General features: G+C 36.3%; 2 protein-coding genes across 3 annotated transcripts in view; one reads left to right on the forward strand and one right to left on the reverse strand.

The window, feature by feature from the left end:
* MARCHF5 (membrane associated ring-CH-type finger 5) overlaps positions 1-20,803 on the forward strand; it is a 30,119-nt gene extending 9,316 nt beyond the window's left edge. The window contains exons 2-6 of one of the 2 annotated variants that reach the window (XM_005506965.3): positions 9,952-10,154; positions 15,377-15,507; positions 16,584-16,767; positions 17,197-17,363; positions 18,563-20,803. In XM_005506965.3, the coding sequence (XP_005507022.1) occupies positions 9,952-10,154; positions 15,377-15,507; positions 16,584-16,767; positions 17,197-17,363; positions 18,563-18,679 (802 nt within the window). In that variant the 3' untranslated portion in view covers positions 18,680-20,803. The remainder of the gene's footprint in view (positions 1-9,951; positions 10,155-15,376; positions 15,508-16,583; positions 16,768-17,196; positions 17,364-18,562) is intronic. The other variant, XM_065068403.1, reaches the window with a different exon arrangement.
* The window catches only part of CPEB3 (cytoplasmic polyadenylation element binding protein 3), a 138,191-nt gene that overhangs the window by 104,320 nt on the left and 8,904 nt on the right, over positions 1-24,967 (reverse strand). The gene's annotated exons all lie outside the window — the stretch shown is intronic.

Below are 24,967 nucleotides of genomic sequence, written 5' to 3' on the forward strand. Positions count from 1 at the left end.
TGATAAAAATAGAAGTTATAAATTGAGAAGAGCTTCAGAAATAGTGTATGTTACATAAACCCTCAACTTCAAAGCAATTTGCTTGCTTTGGAGTCTTCCTGCCGATTTTTGCAGCTTCAGGACTACACTTCCTATTTTTCTTCTCTTTTCTTTGGAAGAACACAACAGAAAAATTGCTTATGGTCAGTTTAACCATGAAATTCTCTGTGCAGAAACTGAACTTTCATTTCACAATTGCCTTGCCTAAGAATGGAAGGCAAAGTGAGTAGTCATGATTTTGGTTTCTAACAGATTAATCTATGCTAAAATGTTTGATTTTGTAACTGAAGACATATTGCTTAAAGATTATTTTGTATTTTTACGGTACCTGTGTGATACTGGAAAATTGCTGCAGGAGATTGAGCTCACATAATGCAGCCTTTGTCAATAGAATGTAACTTTGCATTTCTTGTCTTCTATCTTTTACTGGTCACAGCAGTAGTTTAATGTCAAGACGGTTACAGTTTTAGACATGTCAGAGTTGGTCTAAACTGTATGTATGTTGCTCCTGATATTTGTAACATTTGTAACTCAGTACATGTACCACAAATAGCAGTATTGGTATTTTTCTGATGCAACTCTCTTCCCCTTTCTCCTAGTGAAAAGTAATATTGTTTAATGCTAGTTTAATAGAAACAGCATATTTTTATATTATTTTTGAAAATGGGAATCGTATTTAACATTCTAGTTTGGAACAGCGGGTTAAAAAAATCTTGATACCAATCTTTAAAAACACAGATATGGTTAGCACTCGATTAAGGAAGCTATTAGGTACATGTTAACCTACAGTTATGGAAAAGTAAATATTCCAGGAGGTACGAAGGGCTAATGCTTGTTATCCTTTGTCTCAGAACTCAAAGGAATAAAGGATAAATTCCTTTAAGTCAACCAAATACTTCCTTCAACTTACATCTTGTCTAATAGAGGAAAAATAGATATGGTTTTGCTCATTTGCACAGCTAATTAGGGAATTCTGGCAAAACAATGAAGCAGTTGTGCAGTGGTTCCTAACCTTGGTCCATAGGCAGCATTTTCAAGCAAGCAGTGTGCTGTAAGCAGAGTTGCTTTGGTGGCAAGGGTAGCCTCAATGCTAGTCATTTGAGATTCTTCAGTAACGCTAGGAAGTTTTCTGGGAACATTGACTGGGGAATCTTTCATATATGTAATTAAGCTATAGCAGTATCTTAGAGCATTGTAGCATACTTTGAGTCTCTTTTTACTAAGAAACAACCTCTGGTGTTCCAGAGCTTCAGATCAGTTTTCTGCTGCCTGCATTGATATTTTTCATAGAAATCTTCCCTCTATCCTCTATTTAACTGTGGTCATTTAGCATTAATAAGTTAAGAGAGCTAAATGAGTAATTTTCTGTGCACTGTTCTGTTTTGTTTTGTTTTTTTTTTTTTTAATGATTGTTGTTTCCACCCCCCCAACATTTTGTATGCCTTGGTTTAATTTCAGCGTCACTATCTAACTGGAGAGAGTATTGACTGAGCTATTGAAAACAATGCAAGTGCTCTTTTTTCCTTCCCAAAAAAGAGCAGATTGCAGGTCGTGATGACTGTGATTAAGGTATAGTGGAAGATACTTTTTCCAGGAGGCCTCAAATGATTGAAGTTAGATATAGTTACTTATTTGTTATACTTTTATTGTCTGGCAAGTAAATCCGATGTATTGGAAACCATGGAGACAGTCAAAACCCAATGTTTAGCACCTGGCAAAATGTATGATATCCCTAGGGAGTGAGGAGTGCTGTCAGAATTTAATACAGTAGATTGCAGATGAATTACAGCAAGAATGGCTTTTAAAACTACTTTGAGGTCTGAAGCTGTCATCCTTTGCTAAATCTGGCAGTGTTGCTAGAACTTAGACAATTTTTTAGCCTCAAATAATAATCCATCCTCCTTTAAATCTTTATTGTACGTAAATTATATAGTTCAGCTTGTCAGCAGTTGTGTGTCTTACCTTCCTAGTAGGTCATGTTACCTGTTCAAGAAAGCTGCATTTGGCCTTCTTGCTGTCTAGAGTTTTTGCAGTATCTTGACCATGCTAGCAGCTTTTCTTTCATCAGTGGCTGTAAATGTTAGTGTATGAATTCTAGCTCATTGAGCCTCTTACTACTTCAGTTACACCTTGACAGTATGCTGCTTTGCAGTTAGACACTGAGATAAGCTAAGACTTAAAGGAATTTCTTCAGGTTTTCATTTTTCTGACCAGGAGGAGCTTTCAGACATACTGCTATACAATTTTGTGAATATTACAGACAATTAGTACATAAATAAGATGTTTAAAGGAACATTCAAGGAAGTAACTTTAAATAGGCTTTTAAACATAATTTGCTAGTTGCTTTGTATCTCTGTTACTTTCAATGTTTGTGATTATCGGCAGCTTTGTCAAACAATGCTCAAGTAAATATTTTCCCCATGGAGTATGCTATCTGCACTATAAAAAGAATCCATTCAATATCTAAGGCATTAATTTAATGCTATTAGAATTCTTCAGTGTTTGCTATGTAATGTATATACTTGACTACTTGTTCAGCTCTTCAGATCCTGTTGTTTGAGGCATATTTCAGTTTTGGAAGTTAATTGTTTTGTGCGTGTATGGGGTTGTTTTGGTTTTGTTGTTTGGTTTTTCTTTTTTTTCTGCTTGGTTTTAATAGTTTATTTTTCTTCCTAAACATGAGAGTAAGAATCAGTGGTAGTGCCCCCTAGCGGGTACTCAGGAGCTTAAATTGTTGAATGCCAAGCTGCTAGTATATAGTATACTATATATACTATATAATAATAATAACAGTTCAATTAGGAAAATGTGTAATGTTTTAGTAATGTGCTTATTGCATGAATAATAGTTTTACCTGAATTGTCCTTTGCACATTTTTTAGCGGGGCCCTGTCTTCCCTCCCTCAAGAAATAAAACAAATGTGTGTAATAGCAAAGTTCTTTGTGTGTTTAGAGGCTCACAGCAAGGCCACCGAGCCTTGGTGACTTATCACATTTTCCTTTTCAAAAAGTGAGAGTCTGATAATATTAAACAAAGCCTTTAAGAGAACTCAGTTTTGAAGTCTTTGCAAAAGGCACATGCCTGAATAACTGGTTGCAAAGATTTAATTTGTCCAGAATGAACGGTGATTTTTTTTTTCTACTGATAGTCTAGATTGCCTTTGACAAGCTAGAGACTAAAACCCAATGAGATAGCTAAATCTGTGGGGGATGTCTTGTTCTAAGCCGGGTAGAAGCAGAGGCCATAAAAGCCTAGTGAGGCACGATCCAAGCACAATAGGGGCTGGCTGGCAGTCAAAAGTTTAATTTTATCCACAAGTTAGAAAGTTGCCAGCAGAATTCTGTGAATTGTCGTTTACTCATATCTGTGCCTTTATATAGTGTGGTTAACTCAAGTGTAAAATATTTCTCCTTAATTAGAGCTATAATTCAGAATATATAAATAAGTTTAAGTTGAACCTCCAGTAATCATTAGATCTTTCTGGTACACTTTCTAGTTAATTATTCTATATTTGTTTTTTGTGTTTGACCGACTGCTTATTGGCTTTCAGTCATCCATGGGCTTTTATTAAAAGCTTTAAAAAAATCTAGTTTAAACAATGCTATCCTGTGATTAGGGGTAGCCAGAACCTATATATGGATACCAGTTGTGTGCCTACATGCTCACAGCAATATTAGCTTGATGTTCTCTATTTAACCTTTCCCTGCTGTTTTTAATGAAAGCGCTACTACAATAAAGGCTAGTTAGTATTGTTTCTAGATTGTCATCAGCTTCTCCTTGCTGACTAGATAGAGCAAAATTGGTTATTAGGTCAGATGACTTTCAGGAACTTCCTTTCAAGATTTTAGACTTTGTTTGGAGGTGACAGTGTGTTTTCTGGCCGAATGATCCAGGATGGCATATGGCTGCTATGCCATGCTGCCTTAAAAAGGATCCATAGAAGTCATGATGGAGCATCTAAGACTACTATTTTTGCACTGGTATCTCTGTTCCTCATTCTGCCTGTGTGTCTTGGTTTTTTTAGCCTTAGGATAGCGTAACGATTTTTTTGAGTATGATAGAGCTTGGATCAAAGATAAAAATTATTTTCCGCTGTGTGTGATGGCCAGGAAAATATTGGGGAAAGAATGGTGCTCCATGTGTAATCCTGTTGCAGTCTTGCTCTGCTAATGAGCTTCTACTGTTGTGGTTGATAGGTTTGTATGCATTCTGCTGTTGAAGTCTTCCTGTTGTGCATTAGGCTTCACAGCTGAGTTCATCTCTTCCAGGAGTTAACTGTGAAGCATGGTGTGAGCTGCATTTATTGGGTTAGGTGGTATTCCACTCTTTGTCGCCTTTATCAGGGGTACGTGGGCCAGGCTCGCATTCTGTTGTGACCAGATAGTGGCCCCGTAGCACAAGAATCTTACTCCTGCTGGTTCTTTCAAACTTGGGAAAAGGAAGTGTTTAGCAGTAGCATTTGCAATGCATTGTTTCTTTTGCTTTTTGAGAGAACAGTTTGCTGTGTTGCCCTGCTAAAATGCTAGCCAGCTCCAGAGCAGCTTGTCTGTGTTGGATTCTGTTAGGTAACTCCCTTGACTTTTCCAACATTATAGTCTTCCCGCTTACAAATGCTCTTACAGTATTTAGAGTGTAGTTGGCAGGTTTATTGGAAGATTATTTCTATTCTTCATCAAAGATATTTTATCTGTCTGTATAGACTGTGCATAAAAATTTGTTATAGATGCTCATGAAAAATGGCCTCTTCCAAAGAGCAGATTTGTGGATCATCCTTTGGAACAGTGCCTTTTTCTGGCCAGTTACTGGAGTGCTTTCAGCCATTTCTTCCAAGATATGTTTTCATCCCTCGCTGCGTTGGCTCTCTGTGCTGTCATTGCTATCGCTTATGTTTCAGCTTTTTCACTTTTTTCTTTTTAGATGTGGAATGCAATTACAATAAGCCACTCAGTCACTTAATACTTAGCAGAACAAGGATGCTTTACTTGCATAGCAAGATACCAGCAAATTCCTGCTGCTTTAAGGGAAAGCAGCGTGCTTTATGATGTGGGAGAAACGCAGAAAAGTTTTCGTGAAGAGATTTCACAGAATCACACAGAATCACAGAATCGACTGGGTTGGAAAAGACCTCAGAGATCATCGAGTCCAACCCTTGGTCCAACTCTAGTCCGTTTACTAGATCATGGCACTAAGTGCCATGTCCAATCTCATTTTAAAAACCTCCAGGGACGGCGAGTCCACTACCTCCCTGGGCAGCCATTCCAATGCCTGACCACTCTCTCTGTAAAGAATTTCTTTCTAATATCCAGCCTAAATTTCGCCTGGTAGAGTTTAAGCAAGTTTCTTACATTTTATGAAGGATCTGTAAGGAGAGGAAAAATGCTTTTTAGCTCATGGCTCTAGAGCATGTCATGCATGCTCAGATTTGCATTTCCCATGGTAAGGGTCAGGTCCTGCTAAAAGTCTTGCAAGAATCTGATTTTCTCAGAAGTTTCCTGGTTTTGCTTGCCATTCATACATATGTGGCACTGAACGCTGGGGGAAAAATTGCAAGACTTTTTGCATTCTGTCTTGCAGTACTAAATATTTGAAACCAGCCTGTAAAGCAGCTGTGCTGTCCTAGTCTTGCAGGTCATCTTGTGGACATGATATCTGCTGGGCTTACGGGGCATTAAATATTTCTGCAATTTTTTTACTAGTGTATATAGAATTAAATTACTTTTTTGTATTGCCTACACAGTCATTCCTTCTTGAAAACAAAGCTGTATCATGGTGAATTCAGCTCCCACAGACTGAGGCAGATTTGATTTAAATAACATTAATTAGATCCTTAGAACCTAAGACTGTTTTGGGAAAAAAGTAACCTTTAGAAGGAGTATAACTCAATGCAAAGGAAAGCAGTCTGCCTCTAGCTATGTCTGTTGGTGCTGGAAGATCTTACTGGTGTATTGGAGCCGTAACTCCAACCAGGTACGGCAGAGAACAGCTTCCTTACTGATTAGAAACTCATGGTTTAGAGAAACCTGCTTTTAGGTGGGCCTTGGCTTTCTACATTAGTCATATAACATTTCAAGTGTAGGCTCTCTAGTCTTTCATACAACTTCCTCTCCATCCACTTGCTCTTAACTTATGTAATGTCCTGAAAAGAGTTTGTCTTTGGTAGAGAAAAAACTGGATGTGATAAATGAGCTATTTTTGAAGTCAGAATAGAATTTTTGAGACCAGAGAGATTTAGTTGCTGGGGAGCTGAATTTAAAAGGCATTTGTAACCCTATATTCAAAGCTGAAATAATGATATTGGTATGTTTTTTGTGTATGTTTTGGTTTGTTTTTGTGTTTTTTTTTTTTTTTTTTTGTTTGTTTGTTTTTGTTTTTTTTTGTTTTTGTTTTTGTTTTTAAGCCAAGGAAGCGTGGAAAAATACATTAGTGTTATTGATTTGGCTCTGCAGAAAGTCATCAAGGAAAAAGGTCTGAGTTTCTATCAGAAACAATGCTTTGTTCTACCTTGTCAGCCTTTTCTATTTCAGGTTATCTGAGTAGCAGCCTGATTCAGTGTTAAGAATCAAGGTCATATTTTATTCAGTACAAGAAAATGGAAAATCTGGCAAGAGCCAAGCTACTTGTTTTGAAATGGTTTTATTTAGCCCTTTCTGCTACAGCTGCTGTCAATGGAAGGAGATTAAGCTGATGACAGAATACAAGGAATTTACTGTTCATTATTCATGACTTGCTAAAGGTTTAAGTCTGTAAAGGATTTTGTTATTCTTTTCATGGGTCTTTCAGGTTTTCAGATATTATTGCCTGGCAAGAAACTGGATGAAGCAATTACAGAAAAGATGCATATTTTTCTTGACTTATTAACCTTAACAGAAAACTTGAATAGAATTTAATCTATGTAATATTTATGGACAAAGTCACTAGATGAAATTGCAGTGTAGCAAGACTATGTTCATGCTTAAGTCTGTCATTTGAATAAACTTTAGCCTTCTGTGGTATGGTGGCATCTGACCTTACTGGCACCCACAGATCTGACTAGCTCTATTGTGAAGCCTTTACTGTAAAACCAAAAATCTAAGTTACAAATTTAGCAGTCATAGACCTAAGTAGGATGTGGAATGAATGAGTGAACATTTACCTTTAATGCACAAAAAAACCGTCGAAGAGGAACAATTCTCAGTAGTGTTGTATTGTACTGTTTGTTCTTACAATAAATTCAGTGGTTCTTGGTATAAATAGAAAATTAATAAACACGGAAAGAACTTGCATTCCTGAAGAACTTCTTGATATCAAGTGCAATGAATCAAAATGTCTGCCATACTTTGTAATACTTTCCAACCTTTGTGGTGGTCTCAGTGTTTTCATCTAGATTCCTACTAGCTTGTGGCTTGGCTGTCTTTCCTCCTCCTGCTTAGGAAGGTTAGCAGTCCTAAATGAAAGGACACATTATAGGTGCATATTGGGAGCATGAAGGTGACAAGAGGGATGGTAGTACAGGAGAGCATAACATGACAATTGTGATTTAAACAGATGTGGGAAAAGACAGAAGCAAAGTCAGACGTTGCTTTTTCATTTCCATTAAGACAAATGAATGGAATTGCAGATCTGATTCAAGATGTCAGTCTTCCAACTAGAACAGTTTTCTTGAATGCAAACTGATACATTTCTGGTTTTAGAGCCAATGTTAACAATTTACATCTGTACCTGCTATGACAATGCTCTGTACTCACAACTGGACATGTGGATGTGACAGTAATGTTTGTTTTACCTATTTGTTGAATATTAAATTGCCTTTCCTGGAGTCTTCCCTGGAATCTCCATGTCAAATTGTGTGTGTTCCCTTTCACAAGCATGCCAGTAATAAGTTGCTACAGGCTATGTTCTGCTCTCAGACGCTCACAGCTTAATTTCAGTTTACTTCACCACTATAAATTAGAAGAAGACTTAGTGCTTTGAAAGAATCTCTTACAGATATTTCACAGGCACAGTAACAAAACATGGTTATTCTTCTGTCGAGAAACATTTTCAGTTTACAAATAGAATACTATCCAAAGTAGTGAGGTCTTAAAAGGAAGCTGTTAGACAAAAATATTTTTCATTACTTCAAGTTTGAGCCTGACAAAATTCAAGTTTCCCATTGTAGATTTTTACCCCATTTTTCCTCATAGAGGAGTTAAAAATAAAACCAGAACATAACCCCCAACCTGTTTACAAGTGACATGGTAAGGAGAAATAGTGACCTTTTAAAGGAATTACTACATTTTTGTTGCTTTGAAAGTGGCTCTAATAAGATGGGCCCTTGCTATGCATGTCATTCCCTTCTAAATTTTGTTTTACAAGCTTTTGTTAGTTAGAAGCTTGTTTCTTTCTTTTTTTATTAAGAGGTGCAGAGGAGAGACCTTCAATATGTATATGTTCAAGTATAAATTTGTCAAGTAAGTCTTCTGACAGCTATTTAGCACTGATTTCCATAAAAGAGAGATGACAATCTGGCAAAATGACTGGAGTTAGCGGGGACTGCTGAATCGTAATTTCTCTTCCCAGGTGCTAACAAAGGTTGGAGGTGGGATGCAGAAAAGGCAGACCAAAACAAAAATATGAAGGGGAGATGGAGTAGTTGAGAAGCTGAAACAAGGAAGAAATTTGACTGAAGAGTTTAAAAGGCTAGGAAGAAAATATATCACGGACAACAAATTTTAGGGCAGGGGAAGGAAAAGCATCATAAACCATGGTAAAATCCCCACATAGAAACTACAATCACAATGCTTGACTCTTAACATTATTGTTAAGAGAACAAAACTTCAGCAGCAAAATAGTCCTGCAAAACTTCAGTTAGTGCATAATGTCTAATTAGAATTTATTTTGATAGTTAAATTATAAGGATGCTGTTGCTATACACTTTTATAAAAGTTTAACTATGATTGCAATGGCTTGTGCAAAATATTTTTTTAAAAATGCATCTAACCAGATTATATATATAGTATATCCTTATTTTGTTAGATTTTTTTTTTGGTCTGGTTTATTATCTGAATTTCAGTATCTTCAGTATGGGAATCACCAAATTATTTCACACTAAAAACTAAGTGATTGGGTCAACATATCTGATATGTTCCAAGGCAGATCCATATTTTACTTCCTCTTGCAAGTTGTACACCTTACAAGGCTCTGGCCTAATCATCAGATCAGGTGTCTGGGAATTGCCAGGATGTGTGTTCCCTTCGGGTCAGGTCACATAGCCTGTCAGTCTTTTGTTTTCTTCTTATAGAATTAACATGTTTGAATTTTATACATCAAGATTATTCTTCAGTGCAGAATTTTCCTCCTCTAGTAGTACAGTAGAATTTTGAAATACTTTGTAACTTAATTTATATTATACAAAATCAATATCTGAATGAAGTACTGTCTTTTTTCAAAGAGAGGGAATTAATTGAATATAATGATTTACAGTTTGGTTTGTGATACATTGTATATTTGTGTTGTTTTGTCATTTAAGTGGATTGGAGTTAGTTTCTCAAGTAACAGGCTACAGTATTGATTTATATTTTTAATTTTAAAAACTGAGAAAAATGTCTACTGTAGAAGGAGATGATAATACATTTAAAATACATTAATTTTTCATGTTTCATTATTCTGAGGTTGAACTGTAGTCTCAATGCTTTTTAATTCATGAATTATCTGAAAGCTAAGTTAGTAATTCAGAATGTATTAACAGCAGTTGTTTAGCTGTCTGTAATATTATGTTAATACCACAACAAGACTGTGGTACAAAATGCTTACATTTTTTGTAAGAATGAAGTAACAATCATCATCTCCTCTAGGTGCACATTTTCTAAAACTACATGCTTTCATATGTGAAAGCTTATTTTAAGCATGTAAAAGCGAAAAAAAATATCTTTTTTTTTTTTGCTGTAATTACAGAAGCTGCTGGGTTTGCTTTGCTACCGATGAGGATGATCGGACTGCAGAGTGGGTGAGACCTTGCAGGTGCAGGGGCTCCACCAAATGGGTGCATCAGACTTGTCTACAGCGCTGGGTGGATGAAAAGCAGAGAGGAAACAGTACTGCTAGAGTTGCTTGTCCTCAGTGCAATGCAGAATATTTAATAGTATTTCCAAAGCTAGGTAAGTTCTGTATGGGTTGTTCCTATTTTTTTTTCTCTTTTGTGTTCAGAGCATCAATTCTGGTGAAAACTTGTCCATTCCCTTTTCCAGACAGAAAGAAATAACTTTATATTCTGCTTGTGTCCTATTTGGTGGCTTAGTTAAATACCTTCTGAAAATTTTGGACATGTTCCACTTGGATATATTGATAAATCTTATTAGTAATTGACCTATAATTAATTCACAGTTAATGTGACTTTTTATTCTTGTTGAGGAAAGGGTGACTTCTTTCACCAACTGCAACATGTCAGCACATAAACACATCCTTTTGTTTTTCCTCAGCTTGCAGAGAAGCTGTTATCGAAGGAAATCCTGAAAATTTTACTGAGCAACCTGTTTCATTACCTGAAAAACATATTTTTACTTAGTTTGGGAAGCATTCCTGAGTTAATATTGCCCTGTATTCAAGAGGCAGAATATCTGTGGTTGCTGGGCACTGATCTAGCTCTGTTTGTCAAGGCAAAAGTAAAAACTTGGAGATGCTCTTCCAGAGTCTACTTACTTGAGTAGCCAAGTAGGACACTGCACAATATGTTGCATATATTTAAATAAGCAGTGGTTGCTGTTATTCCAGCCCTCTTTTGCCAGTATGTTCTATATGGTGTATTAAGTAGGGCAGGAAAATGAAATGTTGCCATGGAAACTTTAATTTTGTTTAAAAACCTTAAAGAAATGCTGATATAGCATGTAAGTATAGCCGTTTAGAGGATTTTAAATAATATTTTAAGTATCTTATTTCTGTAATGAAACAGCTGAAAATAACTTGCGCTGTCAGTTCTTTCGGACACAACCTCTTTTCTTTTAGTATAAAGGCTGATGAAATTAAGATGTGAAGGGAATTTTATATGGATGATGCCATTTCTTTCCATGATAGAATACTAAGTAATTGGAAAGAAGATATGTACTAGTAATATTGTTGATATTCAAGAAAACATAAACCAGCATGAACTTTACTACCAAGTTACTCATATATCCACCACAGTTCAGCTTTTCTATAAGGATAAGGTAGAGAGGAATCTTAATCTCCAACATAAAGAAGGCATCAAAGGATAACATTTAGCATTGGGTGTGGGGGGGAATGGTTTCATGTCTGGACACTTACAAGGCACCACAAAACTTGAAGCTGTTTAAAATTCTTACTTGTATCTTGAATTATGAAATTGTAATGTCAGCTGCATTTACATTTTATTTTGGGATTGGAAAAAAGGAAAGCAAGTATAGTTTGGAGAGGATATGTGCACATGGACAACAACAGGAATTTTCATTTGTTCTTGCAATTTGTGGCATACTTTATTTGAAAGCCAAAATCTCTAAATGCTGACATTTCTGGCTTCTGAAGCCAGCCTTAAATGCTTGCACAAGATTGTTCAGCTCTTGCATGCAATAATCTTTTGATGTATTATATTTTCCCTCACAATACAGTCTTTTCTATTTTTAAGATGAGAAGGGCATAAAAATTCAGACTTGTATAAGAGTATAGTGGACCTCCGTAGCAGCGCAGGGAGATTAATTTGGCTCCATCAAACATCAGTCATGAAGTTGAAGTGCCTTAAACAAATGAGGCGGTCTGGCCTTTTTGTAGCTCTTTATAGTAACCCAAAACTGTTATATCACAACTCAAGCTGCAAGTCAGTCAAGGTCACAGCAGGCAGAGTTAGGACAGTAAGATGTTTTCAAGCAGTAGCCCTGTCTCTGCAGCAGGTGTCTTTTGAGGACATTACCAGTCGTACCATTTAAGAAACTAAAATTACTTGAGCAGGGAGGAAGTAACAACTAAAGTTTCCTGGAGGTCTCATAGTTCAGAAACTTATTTACATTAAGACTTCTCAGATGTAGTGCTGGAAACTTTTTCCTAAAATAAAATTTCTGTGAAAAGGCACTCCCTAACATAACTGCTTTTATATGTGATTATAGTTTTGAAGTAATGTCAACTTGAGGAGACATCAGCAAGTATCTCTATGAGTAACAGTGGGTGTCTGTGTATTTACCAATTGAAAACAACCCCCCTAGTGATTATGTTCTTAAAATTACAATTCCATTCAAATTTGATAGTGCTTATCTGTTTGAGAGATTGGTAGTAACTATGTTCTTACTCACTATTTTCCTCTCTTCTGACAACTTTTTTTATTAAATAGGAAAATATTATTGCTACTTCGAAACTACCTGAAGTATCTTTTAGATAATTATTTCAATTTAATAAATAGAAAACAGTTTTGCAGAAAAAGCTCTGTTAAAGCATTATAGTTTTTAAAAAATATTTTTATTTTGTATTTCCTTTAATTTCTGTGTCAGTGATATTTAATTTCCTGCTTCTTCCTAAATGCTATCTTAAAAGAAACAGTTATGTTTGTCCTCCTTTGTCACTACTTTCTTCCTAAAAGGCTAATTAAAACAAAAAATATTGGAAAAAGGGTTTTTTTCTAGTTTTTTTCCTCAGGATTCTATACCTAATTTTGCAGCTTGCTTCTTTTAATGGTTAGTATTAGTGGGTGCAATTTGTTAGTGCTTTTAGTTAGACGTCTGTTGCCATATCACCTTGCTAAGACATATGTGGTGAGTTTCAGGGCCTTGTGTTGCCCTTTAGGACTCAAAAAATATGGTGGGTTTTTTGAGTCTCTTGTCTTCACATTTTTCAAACAAATGTAAATTTTCAAAATGTCACAATTAAACAACTTTTTCAGTGATTGTGGGAAACAGTCAAGATGTGCAAGTTACTGTGTGTTAGCACTTGAAGTTATGACCTTGTTGCTACTTTCAGCACATTGATAGACATCCCAGCACTTTAAGTCAGTCCTGGAAAGTTAAACACAACTGTTACTACAGTTGAACTGCCTGTTCCAGTTCTTTGGATTTTGAGTAGAGTGTTCCTTCTTCAGAGACCCTTTAATTTTGGTACCTAATCAATAATAAGATGTTCAACTTGAGAATAAATTAACTTTATAGTTGCGCTTTGTCAGCTACTTATGGACTAATTTACATGGGTTGATGTATTTGAAGCAGGGTGCTGGTGAGATGTTTAGTGTCTTACAAGACACATAGGAAGACACCTCTTGCACTTAAAACTAGAACTTATTACGAAAACAAAGAATGCACACTGTACTAGAAGATGTACACAAAGGTAACAAGTTTGAAGTACATGAGTAATTGGTTAAGAACTTGAAGCTCCAGCAGAGCTAGAGACTATATGAAGCAAGATTCTGCCCAAGTTGCTTAGCACTGCCCACTAGTCTGATAAATAACTTGGCAATATTTACAGTGACTTCTGTCGAGACTGCATATAAGCTACATGTGTTTAAATTGCAGCGCTTCAGTCTGGCATTTGCACACACACCTATGTATGGAAAAAAAAAACTGTAATCCTTCTATAAGGTCTCTGGATGCTACTGCTGTACAAACAGTATGTAAATCCTACCCTGTTCTCAAAAAATAATAAAAAAAAGCCATATCACAAAACAGATGTATTTGGGAGTGCTTTACAAGAATACCAATGCAGATAAAACATAACAATGAACAAGTTCAATTAGATGTTCCTATTGCTTGTTTTCATTGGCTCCCTTGAGCTGAGCAGAGCTAGTTATTTTGAAAGCATTCACACTAGAGCTGTTTTCTTGAAAGAGAAGAACCAACTAAGTCGTGAAACAGGAGTAACAATTTTATCAATGTGGCTGACAGAAATAAACTTTCTGCAAATATTTTTTAAATGTGAATTTCAAATCTTGATCATACATTTAAATGCATGGCTTTTAATTCTTTTGGTGTAAATCTGATAGCTCAGAGACAACCTCTTTGGGAACAGGGTGATAACTTATCACCACCCTAAAAAACTAGGAATATGAAATTGCTGTGTACTAGGAGTATTCAAGCCAAGAATTGAACAGGCAAGTAGTTTTTGTATATTTGGACAATGTCAAATACGATGCTTTTACCTTTAGAAAAGTAAAAAAGAAAAAAGCCTTGACACCTAATCTTCTTAGTTCTGTGCAAGCTCAGAACAAGTTTTGATTAATTGGAGGTTAGGACACAACTCAGGATCGTGCACAAAACAGAGCATGTGAACTAGCACTGAGTGGAAGTCCTGTAGGTCTAGTCTCTCAGGACTTTAGTAAGCCACTTAACACCATTGCTCAAGAGATCACTCCCTGCATCCCCCCACGCCGGAAGAAGACCAAAAAAAAAAAGAAGATTAGGAAGTAGGAAAATAATTAGATGCCAAGTGGATAAACTGTGATGATTACATGGAGGATTAGTTCTTGAAGAATGCCTATGTGTTTTGAGAATAACTTTAATATTTTCACTGATTTTGGTAAGGAAAAAGTAGGAAGGAGCTAATGCAGAACTGGAGGAGAACAGTCTGTAGAATTTGTTGACAAATAGGAAAGTAACATGGAATCTGAACATAGTGTTGACATTTTTGACTTCCATACATACATTTTAGACTTCAGTTTCTGGCTTTTGCTTTGCTGGTGCTCTTACACTCTCTCAAAGAAAAGATGCAAGTGTGCTCTTGGTTATGTCACCAAAGTTGGTCAGGGTAGTGTCTTGTTTTGTCTGGAAGGTGCAGTTGTCCATAGACAGAACAATTAAACTCTATTCATGCGTTGTTGTCCATGGCAATAAATAACCTGAACAGGAGGGCTTTTCCTCCAACATTTGAGACGTCATTTTCTAAAAATATTGAATGTAGCCTCTTCCAGCAGAAAGAATCTTTCATATTGACTGTGCTACTTTTTACTGTAGAGCAGGATAGCTTAGTGACAGAATTCTCCGGTGAGGCTGTCAAAAATAAGCACATGAAGTACATTACTACTAATTAGTATTTCCTTTTTGAAAACTAAAATATCTAATAAATAAAAAAAGCCACTAAGCCTAAAATGATTTCTACAACAGAAGAATTCTGATTCAACACAAAGCAAGCTAGTCAGCTTTAGTGGGTAAATTAGTCAGTGCTCTAACCAGTATATTAATCTCTCAGAAAGACGTTGTGATGAATGAAATGGTAGGTAGAAATAAGATACAAGTTTAGCTTAGTAGCTTTTTAATTATATATTGTCATTTAAACAGCATGCGTGGGATGTCAGATTTGCATTTTGCCAAATTTTTTCTTTTCAGTGATAGATGCTGAGAGTTTTCTTCAGTATGCTTACATGCATATATTTTGAAACCTTACTTTTCCTTTATCATAGGTCCAGTTGTTTACGTTTTGGATCTTGCAGATCGACTGATCTCAAAGGCATGTCCATTTGCTGCGGCTGGAATAATGGTGGGCTCTATATACTGGACAGCTGTTACATATGGAGCTGTGACAGTGATGCAGGTACACGTGTTCCTTCTTACCAGCTTTGAAAGCAAGACTTCTAAAGAAATAGTCCATTAATGAAGACTCCTCTCTCTTCAGCTTAAAACATGCTTCAGCTGATTTCAGCACTTTCAGTGTAGTTAATAAATGAAGACAGCTGGATAGAAAGCTTTTCACTTATAACTGATCATACTGTATAAAGCCACGTAGACCTGTTCAAACATGGTTTGGTGTGCAACTAACAAAATTCCCTACTCCTGCAGCTGGCTGCCCTTTGTATGGCACGCTGGTGAACACACTTCTATTCTTGAAGAAAAGGTGCCATTACCACCTAACTATTAATGGATAGTCTAATTCTTCAGAAAATACTTGAGACTAATCTTTTACCTATAGAAAAATTTCGCTAGTAACATTCAAAGGGTTGAGACATGAATTTTTCAGTCCTACCACTTTTTTTTATATATTTTATAAAGGAAAATGCATGGTCTGGATGGTGCATTTTGTTCATAAACAACAAATGCAAAACACTGCAAATTAGGAGTATGTTCTTCTAATTACTTCAGACTGTATGGTTAGTTGAAAGGGAAAAATACGTATTTCTCTTCTGTTCTTGTGGACTTGCTATTTAAATATAAAAATGATGTTGATAGGTGGTTGACTGTTAACTATTGAAAGACTCGTTCATGGCTTTCCTTTTTTATTAAAACATCTTTAGATACTTGCTATCAATTTATCCTTTAAAGAGCAAATTGTAAATTCTATGTATTTTGGAAAGCATGCTGGTTTGATGTTTCAGATATTTAGGCTTTTACTTAACACAGAAGCACATGAAACTTTTCTTGAGATGGTAAGGAATTGTGTTACAGCTCTCTGCAAGATTAATGATTTGCAAGCTAGAGCTGGTAGCTTGCCTGCATTATACTTGATAAGCAACCAAGGACACAAAGGGAATACTCACTATTTTAGGTGAAATGGTATTGTTTTTTCTTAACTTAAAATGCGTGGGCAACCCCAAACAAACTAGTGTTTTTAAAAATGATATTATTTGTTCAGTTGTGTGTGTTATGTTTGTCAACTATATGCATGTTTACCAGGTTGTGGGGCACAAAGAAGGTCTTGATGTCATGGAGAGAGCTGATCCTTTATTTCTTCTGATTGGACTTCCCACTATCCCAGTCATGCTAATACTGGGCAAGATGATTCGTTGGGAGGACTATGTGCTCAGACTGTGGCGCAAATATTCTAATAAGCTACAAATTTTGAACAGCATATTTCCAGGTAATGTGATTAAATTTAAAAGGGAATATCAAGCCTGAAATTGTGTCTTTAGGAGATGGGGATAGGCAAGTAGATTTTGCCATTCTTAAGAAAAAGTGATTAACACCTTCACTCTGTTTTATGTTCAGTCTATTCAGATTCAGTTTGTAAAGTGCCTGGTGAGAAAGTTGGGCAAGAGGAGCAGGAGCATGGTGTCAGTTAAGGCCTTGGTAACAGAAGAAGCTACTGAAAAATCCTGGGTCTTATTTGACAGTAAAAATGAATACAGTCATTTAATAGAAATGGATCATTCACTGAGAAGAAGGCTAGTTCTCCAAAAGTAATTGGGCTATAGACTTGTAATGAAGTGGGGGGCAGGAACTAACGTGCTATGTTCTGTCGGAGGTCGTGGCTGTGTAACCTTCTCTTCCCCCACTCTCATCCCTTTAGGCATTGGATGTCCTGTTCCTCGTATTCCAGCAGAGGCCAACCCTTTGGCAGACCATGTCTCCGCTACACGTATTCTGTGTGGAGCTCTCGTTTTCCCTACTATTGCTACAATAGTTGGCAAGCTGATGTTCAGCAGTGTTAACTCAAATTTACAAAGGACAATCTTGGTAAGATTCAGTTGGGTTTTTTTTTGTTTCATAAACAATTATAAAATGGGAATATGAAGTGTTGAGTTGTGGAAGGAGTGGGGGAAAAAATAACATAACTTGATCTAGAATGTGAGTGGCATTTGATTAAGGGAAGGGTTTGTTTTTAAGATTGCTTATCTTGGCAGTGGACAAGCATCACGTGTGTTAGAGGCTTTATCCTTATGACTGAAACTAATCTCAATTCAAGACAAGGCTGAAACTTGTATCTGGTACTGTACTAGGTCGAGCTAAGCAGTAATTTAGGGTGATAATGACGATGAGGAACCAGCAGCTTCTAAGAACAATCTCTGCAAGTGAAGTCTGGCGTTTATATTATCAACATGTTCATATTAGTGTTAGTTTACTGATTCTTTGAGAGAATCCCTTTATTACTTATTTTAATAAGGAGAGAAAACAAACTCTCTGTAGAAGTGGAATGAAGGTGGAGGACAAAGATAAAAATATCTTCCTTTGTGAATATTCTCTCTGGCTTGGAGCCTTTCAGAGGAAAACACACTGTATTTGGTTAAGATGCTACCTCTGGTCATCTGACTGTCACTTAAGACCTGTTTTCAATACCAACATGTTTGTATGCCCCTCTCTTCCACATGGAAGAAACGATATTACAACTGTTCATGCAGACTAAAGGCTTCTTAGTGTCTCTTCTTATTTGAAAGAGTTGAGATAAACATTTTGTAAAACTTTCTGAGAAGTTTGCTTTACAAAAAAGCAGATTTTATTTCAATCCACACTTGCTTTTGGCAAGTGGCTTTTTTCATAAATTCCTTATGCCATGCATAGTATATATTCAGAGAAGGGAGGAAAGCAGATACATATCTGCATTGTACTTTGTTCTTTAAATAGGATGGGGTTTGGTTTTTTTGTTTTTTTAGAGGGTTTTTTAGAATATTTGTCAGACTTCCAAGCAAATAAAAGGTTTCAGAAGATTTTATAGATCCAGTATGTAATCCCTTTAAGTAAAATTAACCTCTGTAATAGCGCATTGTGACAGAAAACTTTGAGATACTCATTTGGAATTGTTCTAATTAGTTAAACTTCAAAAGAAAATGCTATGTGATTGGAAAAGAAATTTTCTTTGACCAGAAATTTTTAAAAATAATATTTCTAAGGATATGACACTGAACTGTGCAGGTTTTCAAAATATCTTTTCATTTCAGGGTGGAATAGCTTTTGTTGCTATAAAAGGAGCTTTTAAGGTTTACTTCAAACAGCAGCAATATTTGCGCCAAGCTCACCGCAAGATTTTAAATTATCCTGAGCAAGAAGGAGCGTAAGGCTGTGACCTCCAGATGTCGTACAGTCTCACCTAACAGGTTTCCATGTTGTGTTAGTTCCATCGTTATTGCACAGTAGTGGAGAATTGTGATACGTTGCTGCTCCTATTTTTTTTCTTGATATATAATAAAGCACTGTCTTGTGGCAGGGTAAATCCTTCAGCAACCACTGAACCTAAGAATGTGACTTTCATTATATTTGGGTATTTCTGTTGGGTGACAGGCTTATGAATTGTTTTCTTGAGCCAATATGCTGAATGGAAAAAAAGCGCATCAACTATAGAACAAAAGCATTTTAAATTGTGTAGTTAATGTAAGCTATATCCAAATGCCTTTTCTATATGTGTTTTCATGCCCATGCTATCATCCAGTTCAGCATTTCTCACAATGAAGGGAATTTTTTTTAGAAAAGAAATGAGAGTCATTACCAAGGAGAAGTAATTGTGGGACATCAGTCAATAAAGATTTCCTTGGTTGTCACTGGTATCAAACAGGGAGTGTAAAACACTCAAATGACTGGTCAGAGAAAGCAGTAGATCACTCCGCGAGACTTGTGTGTCAGCTTTAGCCACCTAAGAACTAGGTGGTGAAATTAGCACGGCTTCCAGGTGACTTTTATTACTGGTCGTTTCTACTGTCCCATCATATCTTTTGCAGTGCCTAGGGTTATTTTCTCATGGCTCTTTTAGTTTTGTAACTGGTGCTGGATAGCATTTCTTTACTCCACAGTAAAATAAATTTCAGTTCCTCCTTTTGTATTCAAGTATTAGAGCACTTGTTTAGCGTTCATGTTCCTTTTGCTTATGTAAATATCTGTACCAGTACAAGGAGCAGTGGCAGTGTGAGGAAACAACAATGGATGCTAAAGCTAGACTTAAGTGACAGTTGAGGGCAGCCTTCTAACCCTGCAGGCCTGGGGGTGGCTCAGTCCCAGGACTGGGTTCCAAGGCAGGACCGGCTTTGAGGGGATGACACTACACAGTGGTACCTGACCCGCAGCAGTGGGACAGGTGCCCCTAAGGCAACTGGGCTCCATTTGGTAAAGGACACACCTTAAATATGTAATAAACTGAGTTTATTTATACAGTAAGCTTTACTGTTACAATATGTTCAGAGTAGCCAGCTGAGGGAGGTTGTTAGCACTTCAGTTATTTGATGTATTCATGCACCTAATTTCAACAGAAATTAACTGTTTTGTGAAGTTAAATTTTGACAAACATGATACAGCCATTGAATATTCATACCACACCTAACGTAGATTTAGTAGTTGAAGTGTTTTCTGAACAACAATTTATTTGATTTTTCTCAAAGTTGTGGGTGATTGGTTTTTTTTCCTTGTTCATATTAGTATGTCAAATGCATGGAGAAAGGTTTAAAAATTTTTTTTTAGTGGAAGTATTCATAAGTAAATATTTCTTTTCAGCAGAAATAAAGTAAATGCAGAATAGTCTTCACGTTTGACTGCAATAATGTATGTTAGAGAAATTCAAAATATGATACTTTTTCTATAGTATGTTTATCTTAATTACTGAGATGTAATATTTTAGACCTGTACAAAAGTGTATATAATAGCCAACTAGTATTCCAAAACTATACAGGTATTGAAAATTACACATTCAATCAATATCAAATCCTTCTGAGGTCTTGCTGTAACTGAAGAATTACTATAATCTTAGAAGTCTGCTGATAAGATTTGTCTTAGTGGGCTCACTTTTATATAAAACTCTAAATATAGAGTAGCAATCTCTGAAAGTTGCTGCTTTCTGTAAGATAGTCTTGAAACGATATAATATGTATTTCTTACAGAATTCCTCATTTTGAGAAAAGAGCTTTTCAGTGGTTCTCACTGTATATATTTCCAACCAATTTATTACTGTTTTTTAAAGTCTCATTAAGAAGTGAATGGTGCAAAAATTACTGGGTCTGAAACTTGTTCCATGGGAAAGCTCGTAGTCTTCTCTGGAAGTTAAAGCTATTGTAGAAATACAATTATAAAAATACTGTATGGATTATAAAATTATTTCACCTAAGTGTCAGAAGTTCATGACTGTTGTAAATCTTGTTTTTAAGTATTGCAAATTATAGTGACATTGAATTAGGTTGAATAAATATTTTTTACACTTCCTTGTGTATTTTTTCAGTTGAACAAAAGCTTGTAGCAAAACTTCTGGGTGAAAAAATGTTTTAATGCATATCTAAGGATTTGTATAAACAATTTTAAGTTGATAGCCTAAAGAAATATCTTGGAGATGATGGAAGAATTACTATAAGACTTTAAACTTACATTTTTTTGGGTAATGCATTTCTCAAATCCTTTAAGCAAAAGAATTGTTGCAACATGAACAACTTCGGGTAATACAGAACCCGGGTTGGGAGTTACTACATATATCTGGGTTGGCTGATGTGTGGAGCATTACTGATGTGGGAATAAACTGATCTCTCTTCATTGAGAAAGACAATACTAGCTGTAGGAAGGGTTTTTTCACTAATAGCTAATTTATGTTCCATTACTTTCAGAATAAGGAATATGAAATGTTATCTAGCATTTCTCAGTGTACTTTCTTATCTGTAACTTTGTCTTCCCTTACATCAACATACAGGCACAAACTATCTAAGCCATGATTATGGAGATCCATGGGAGATGCTTCTCCTCTCTCCCCTCCTATTTTAAACTCTTAGGTTTAGACGGAGCCCTACTATACTTTTCAGTATTTTTTTGTTTGAATGGTGTTTCTTTCCTTCATCTTCTTTCCCCTGCAAAAGCTTTGTAACAATTTGCACGAGTTGCCTGGTTAAAGCACATTGATCCCCTCCTCATCTAGAGTTGTTTCTCAAAGGTTTGCTGTCTCCCTTGGTTGTCAGGGAAGGATCCAACCATGTAGCTATTTAAGGCCTCTCCAGCATTTAAAGTAGTTCTGTCCTTGTAAGAAAAGATATGCTTAGGTATAGTGACTTCAGTCAGAGTATCTATTTTAATTGAGGACACAAATTTTACTAGAATTTCAGCTGCATAATGTTTATCATGGCAGCTGTGAGGAGTCCCCTTTTAAAATGCATACTGTGGAACCTGGACAAGTTTATGGAGTAAGTGTTTGAAGGTTGTTTGCAGCATTTTTCACTAGCTGCTTTTATAAAAGTTTTGAACCACAGACAAGTATGTCTCTTTGTCTGCATAGTGGATTTTGCTGATGGAGAGAATTGGAAGTAAATCTGCAAAGGTCATGGTTTCATTTTCTGTTGCACCAGTAATCTTGCTTTCTGTAAGATAGTCTTGAAACGATATAATAGACATGGATATAACCTTCATGTTCTGTGTCCATGCCACCTGTATTCGGGGTTTCTTTTTTGAAGAACTGGATCAAATTTTATTGCATCACTGAGTACAGTCATGGTATCTGTTCTCATAAGAAATTCTGTGATAACAATTCCTGCTTCCCATTTTTAAGTACAATTGCCAGTTTCACTAACAAGTCTGGTTTTGGAATTTTTTTCTAGCAGGCAACTGCTGCTGAAACTTATGTTTATGTATAGTTTTTTGGTCATTGATTTGCTTTTTGCGGTTGGTTGGTTGCTTTGTTTAAGCATGCTGGGGTGGGGGTTGATAGAGGAAAGCATGAGATAGGATCATAAGTAAAAGCTGGGAAATTCTGGAAAACAGTCTTAGTGGTTGTCCTCTCACTAACAGGCCCTTTCCTCTGCACACTTGCAAAGTCAATACTTTGTTCTACATAATGTGAAATGGAACTTAGTATCCAAACCCAGTAAGTAGTTGAATATTCATAAGTTCTTGTGCAGTTCGATAATAAGTTTTGATAATGGTTTTGCAGAGTGACTAAAATTGAAGTGATTCTGTTTTGGCATGTAAGTACTATTCATCACCTTAATTTTCTTCCTTTTTTTTCCCCTCAAAATATGGGGACACGTGGGTACTTAACTGGGATGGCACTTGCCAGATTGACAGAAAGTTCAAGGAGGCTGACAGTTAACCTGGGGCATTAGCCTGCGAGAGGAACTCTTTATGGAAACCAACCTTTGTCCTGAATTTTGAGAAGTTTTTATTCATTCCAGTGTATTTTTGTGTGTGTATTTAAATTAAAAAATTGTACTAAGTGTCCGAAGTACATCCATGTAAGCAACAACAGATTGGAAAATGGTTCTTGCTAGGACTGAGGCAACGGTTTAATCCATTGCACTACTACACAGTCAGGATCAACACTATTTACAGTTTTGTCAACTAAACAAAATTTGATGCAGGCAGTATTTAAGATTCCTAAAAACATTAAGGCTGTGCAGTTTTAATTATCTACTTTCTTCTTTGCTAATCTAATGGCTTAATTTCTTTTCACTTTAACATTTGAGGAATCCTGCTGTTGCTATCTTGCTATTCTTATCCCCATTTCCCTAAACTGAGACCTTGACTCTTCATTTACCATGACTTACTGACAGTTTATTCTTTCTGTTTCTACCTGGGTTTTCTGGGCAGGAAAATCTTCAAGTTATTCAAGAAATGACACATACTCTTTGTTATTAAACCTAATGAGATAAATAAGTACTCTTTTCATGTGTACTCAGAATATACCACTAAATCTGGCAGTAAATCATCCTTATCCTTACAACCTCTCGGTACCTGAACTACCATCTTCTAGCCCTGTTGACTGAACAGGCACATCTTCTCCCACTTGCTGTGATTTGGGCAAAGCTTCTCTCTTAAATCTGTTCCAGTAATTTCCAGCATAACCCGGGGAAATCAGAAGCCAGTGTTCCTTAATTAGTTGGTTTGATTCGTGTAGGCGCTGAGGCCAAGACTTCTTGCTTCATTGCTGTTGAGCAGGTTGCTCTATTGGAATGAGCTGTAACATGAGAAGTATTTGTGCCAAAGTTTGCCCAGCATTTCAACCATTCAAATTATTTCTGCTTTACTAATTTATAGAAGTCCAGCATAGGCTTTATTAATTAATTTCAAGGCCTTATTCAATGGCTTGAGTAATACAGCTCCCTTTCCAGAAAGGCAGCAGTCACAAGAATGTTACTGCGACTGGAGGGAAAAAAGAAAATATCTGCTCTGTAAACCGGGATGAACTATCTCCATTAGAACATGGCCCCTGTACCTCAAGAAGGTTTGAAAATCTGTGGCCTCTTTTTCCATTCTTGCCAGCTAGTTATTCACATGCTCTGTGTATTTAATTGCTTTTGCACCTCTGAATATTGTGAGCATAAAGCAGTTCTTTCTGGTTGTACTATACTCAGTAGTTCAGTAGAAAAATTCCATTCCAGAACTACTAAAAGCAAATAGCAGACATGACTTGAAACTGCTTCAACTAAACAGCTCAGCAGCACCTGTCAAAACATATCTTGCAGGCACCTCATTTAATGCTGGATGACGAAGCCATGGAAAAGCAATTGCCAAAGCAGGGGGCTGCTGTAGGAACTACTATGCAATGCACTTCTTGCATCAGACCACTCTGTGATACAGCATGTGCACAGCTCTGTGTTTTGGGTGGTTTGTAGTTTGCAGTTCTTCTGCACTTATAACAATTCAGTAACACTTAGCTGCAGCTAATGGGAATTGATAGAACAACACACTGATCTGAGTATTTACTGTATGTCTAAGGACTGTTTTTTGAGTATTGTCCTTTTTCTGCAGTGAATCATTACTAACTCCCCAACTCACTACGTCTGGAAGAGCCTCTCCCTACCAAATATCCAGATACTTCTCATGCACAGAAGACATAATACATAAACCAGCACAGAATCAAAAACATTTTTATTTTTATGAAAACAACAGTGTTTTTTGTTTCTTCAGCAGCAAAATGTTAGCTGGTTCAGATAGGAAAAAAAACTCTACCACCTTGCCTCCCTTGCATGGTTCTAAGTTAAGATCCCATGGGTAATTCCAAGTTGGTTACTAGTGATGGTTTCCAATGTTACTCTTGCATGAGCCGCTTGCACTACTCTGTTTCAAACAAGGCCACAGGGCAGAAGGAAGGTCTTGCTTCTCCAGAATACTTGTTCTTCACCTTTAGGGAATTTTTTTTTTTTTTTCTTAAATTTAATCCAAGACAGATGTTTGTTAAATATACATCACATTCTAGTAACTCCCTCTGGATGAGAAGCGTTGCAGAAGCTTCGTGGAATGCAAGTTACATGATGAGAATCGTTTGGAGAGGAGGGGATTGAAGAAATAAAAGCTTAATTGAAGATCATTTCAGAGGTAGAAAAAAATGCCATTTTGATAAACTGAATCTGAGACTTAGACCAAATTTCCTCAGTACCAAGTTAAGAATGTCT

The sequence above is a fragment of the Columba livia genome, chromosome 6 (assembly GCF_036013475.1).
Source record: "Columba livia isolate bColLiv1 breed racing homer chromosome 6, bColLiv1.pat.W.v2, whole genome shotgun sequence".
Lineage (NCBI taxonomy): Eukaryota > Metazoa > Chordata > Aves > Columbiformes > Columbidae > Columba > Columba livia.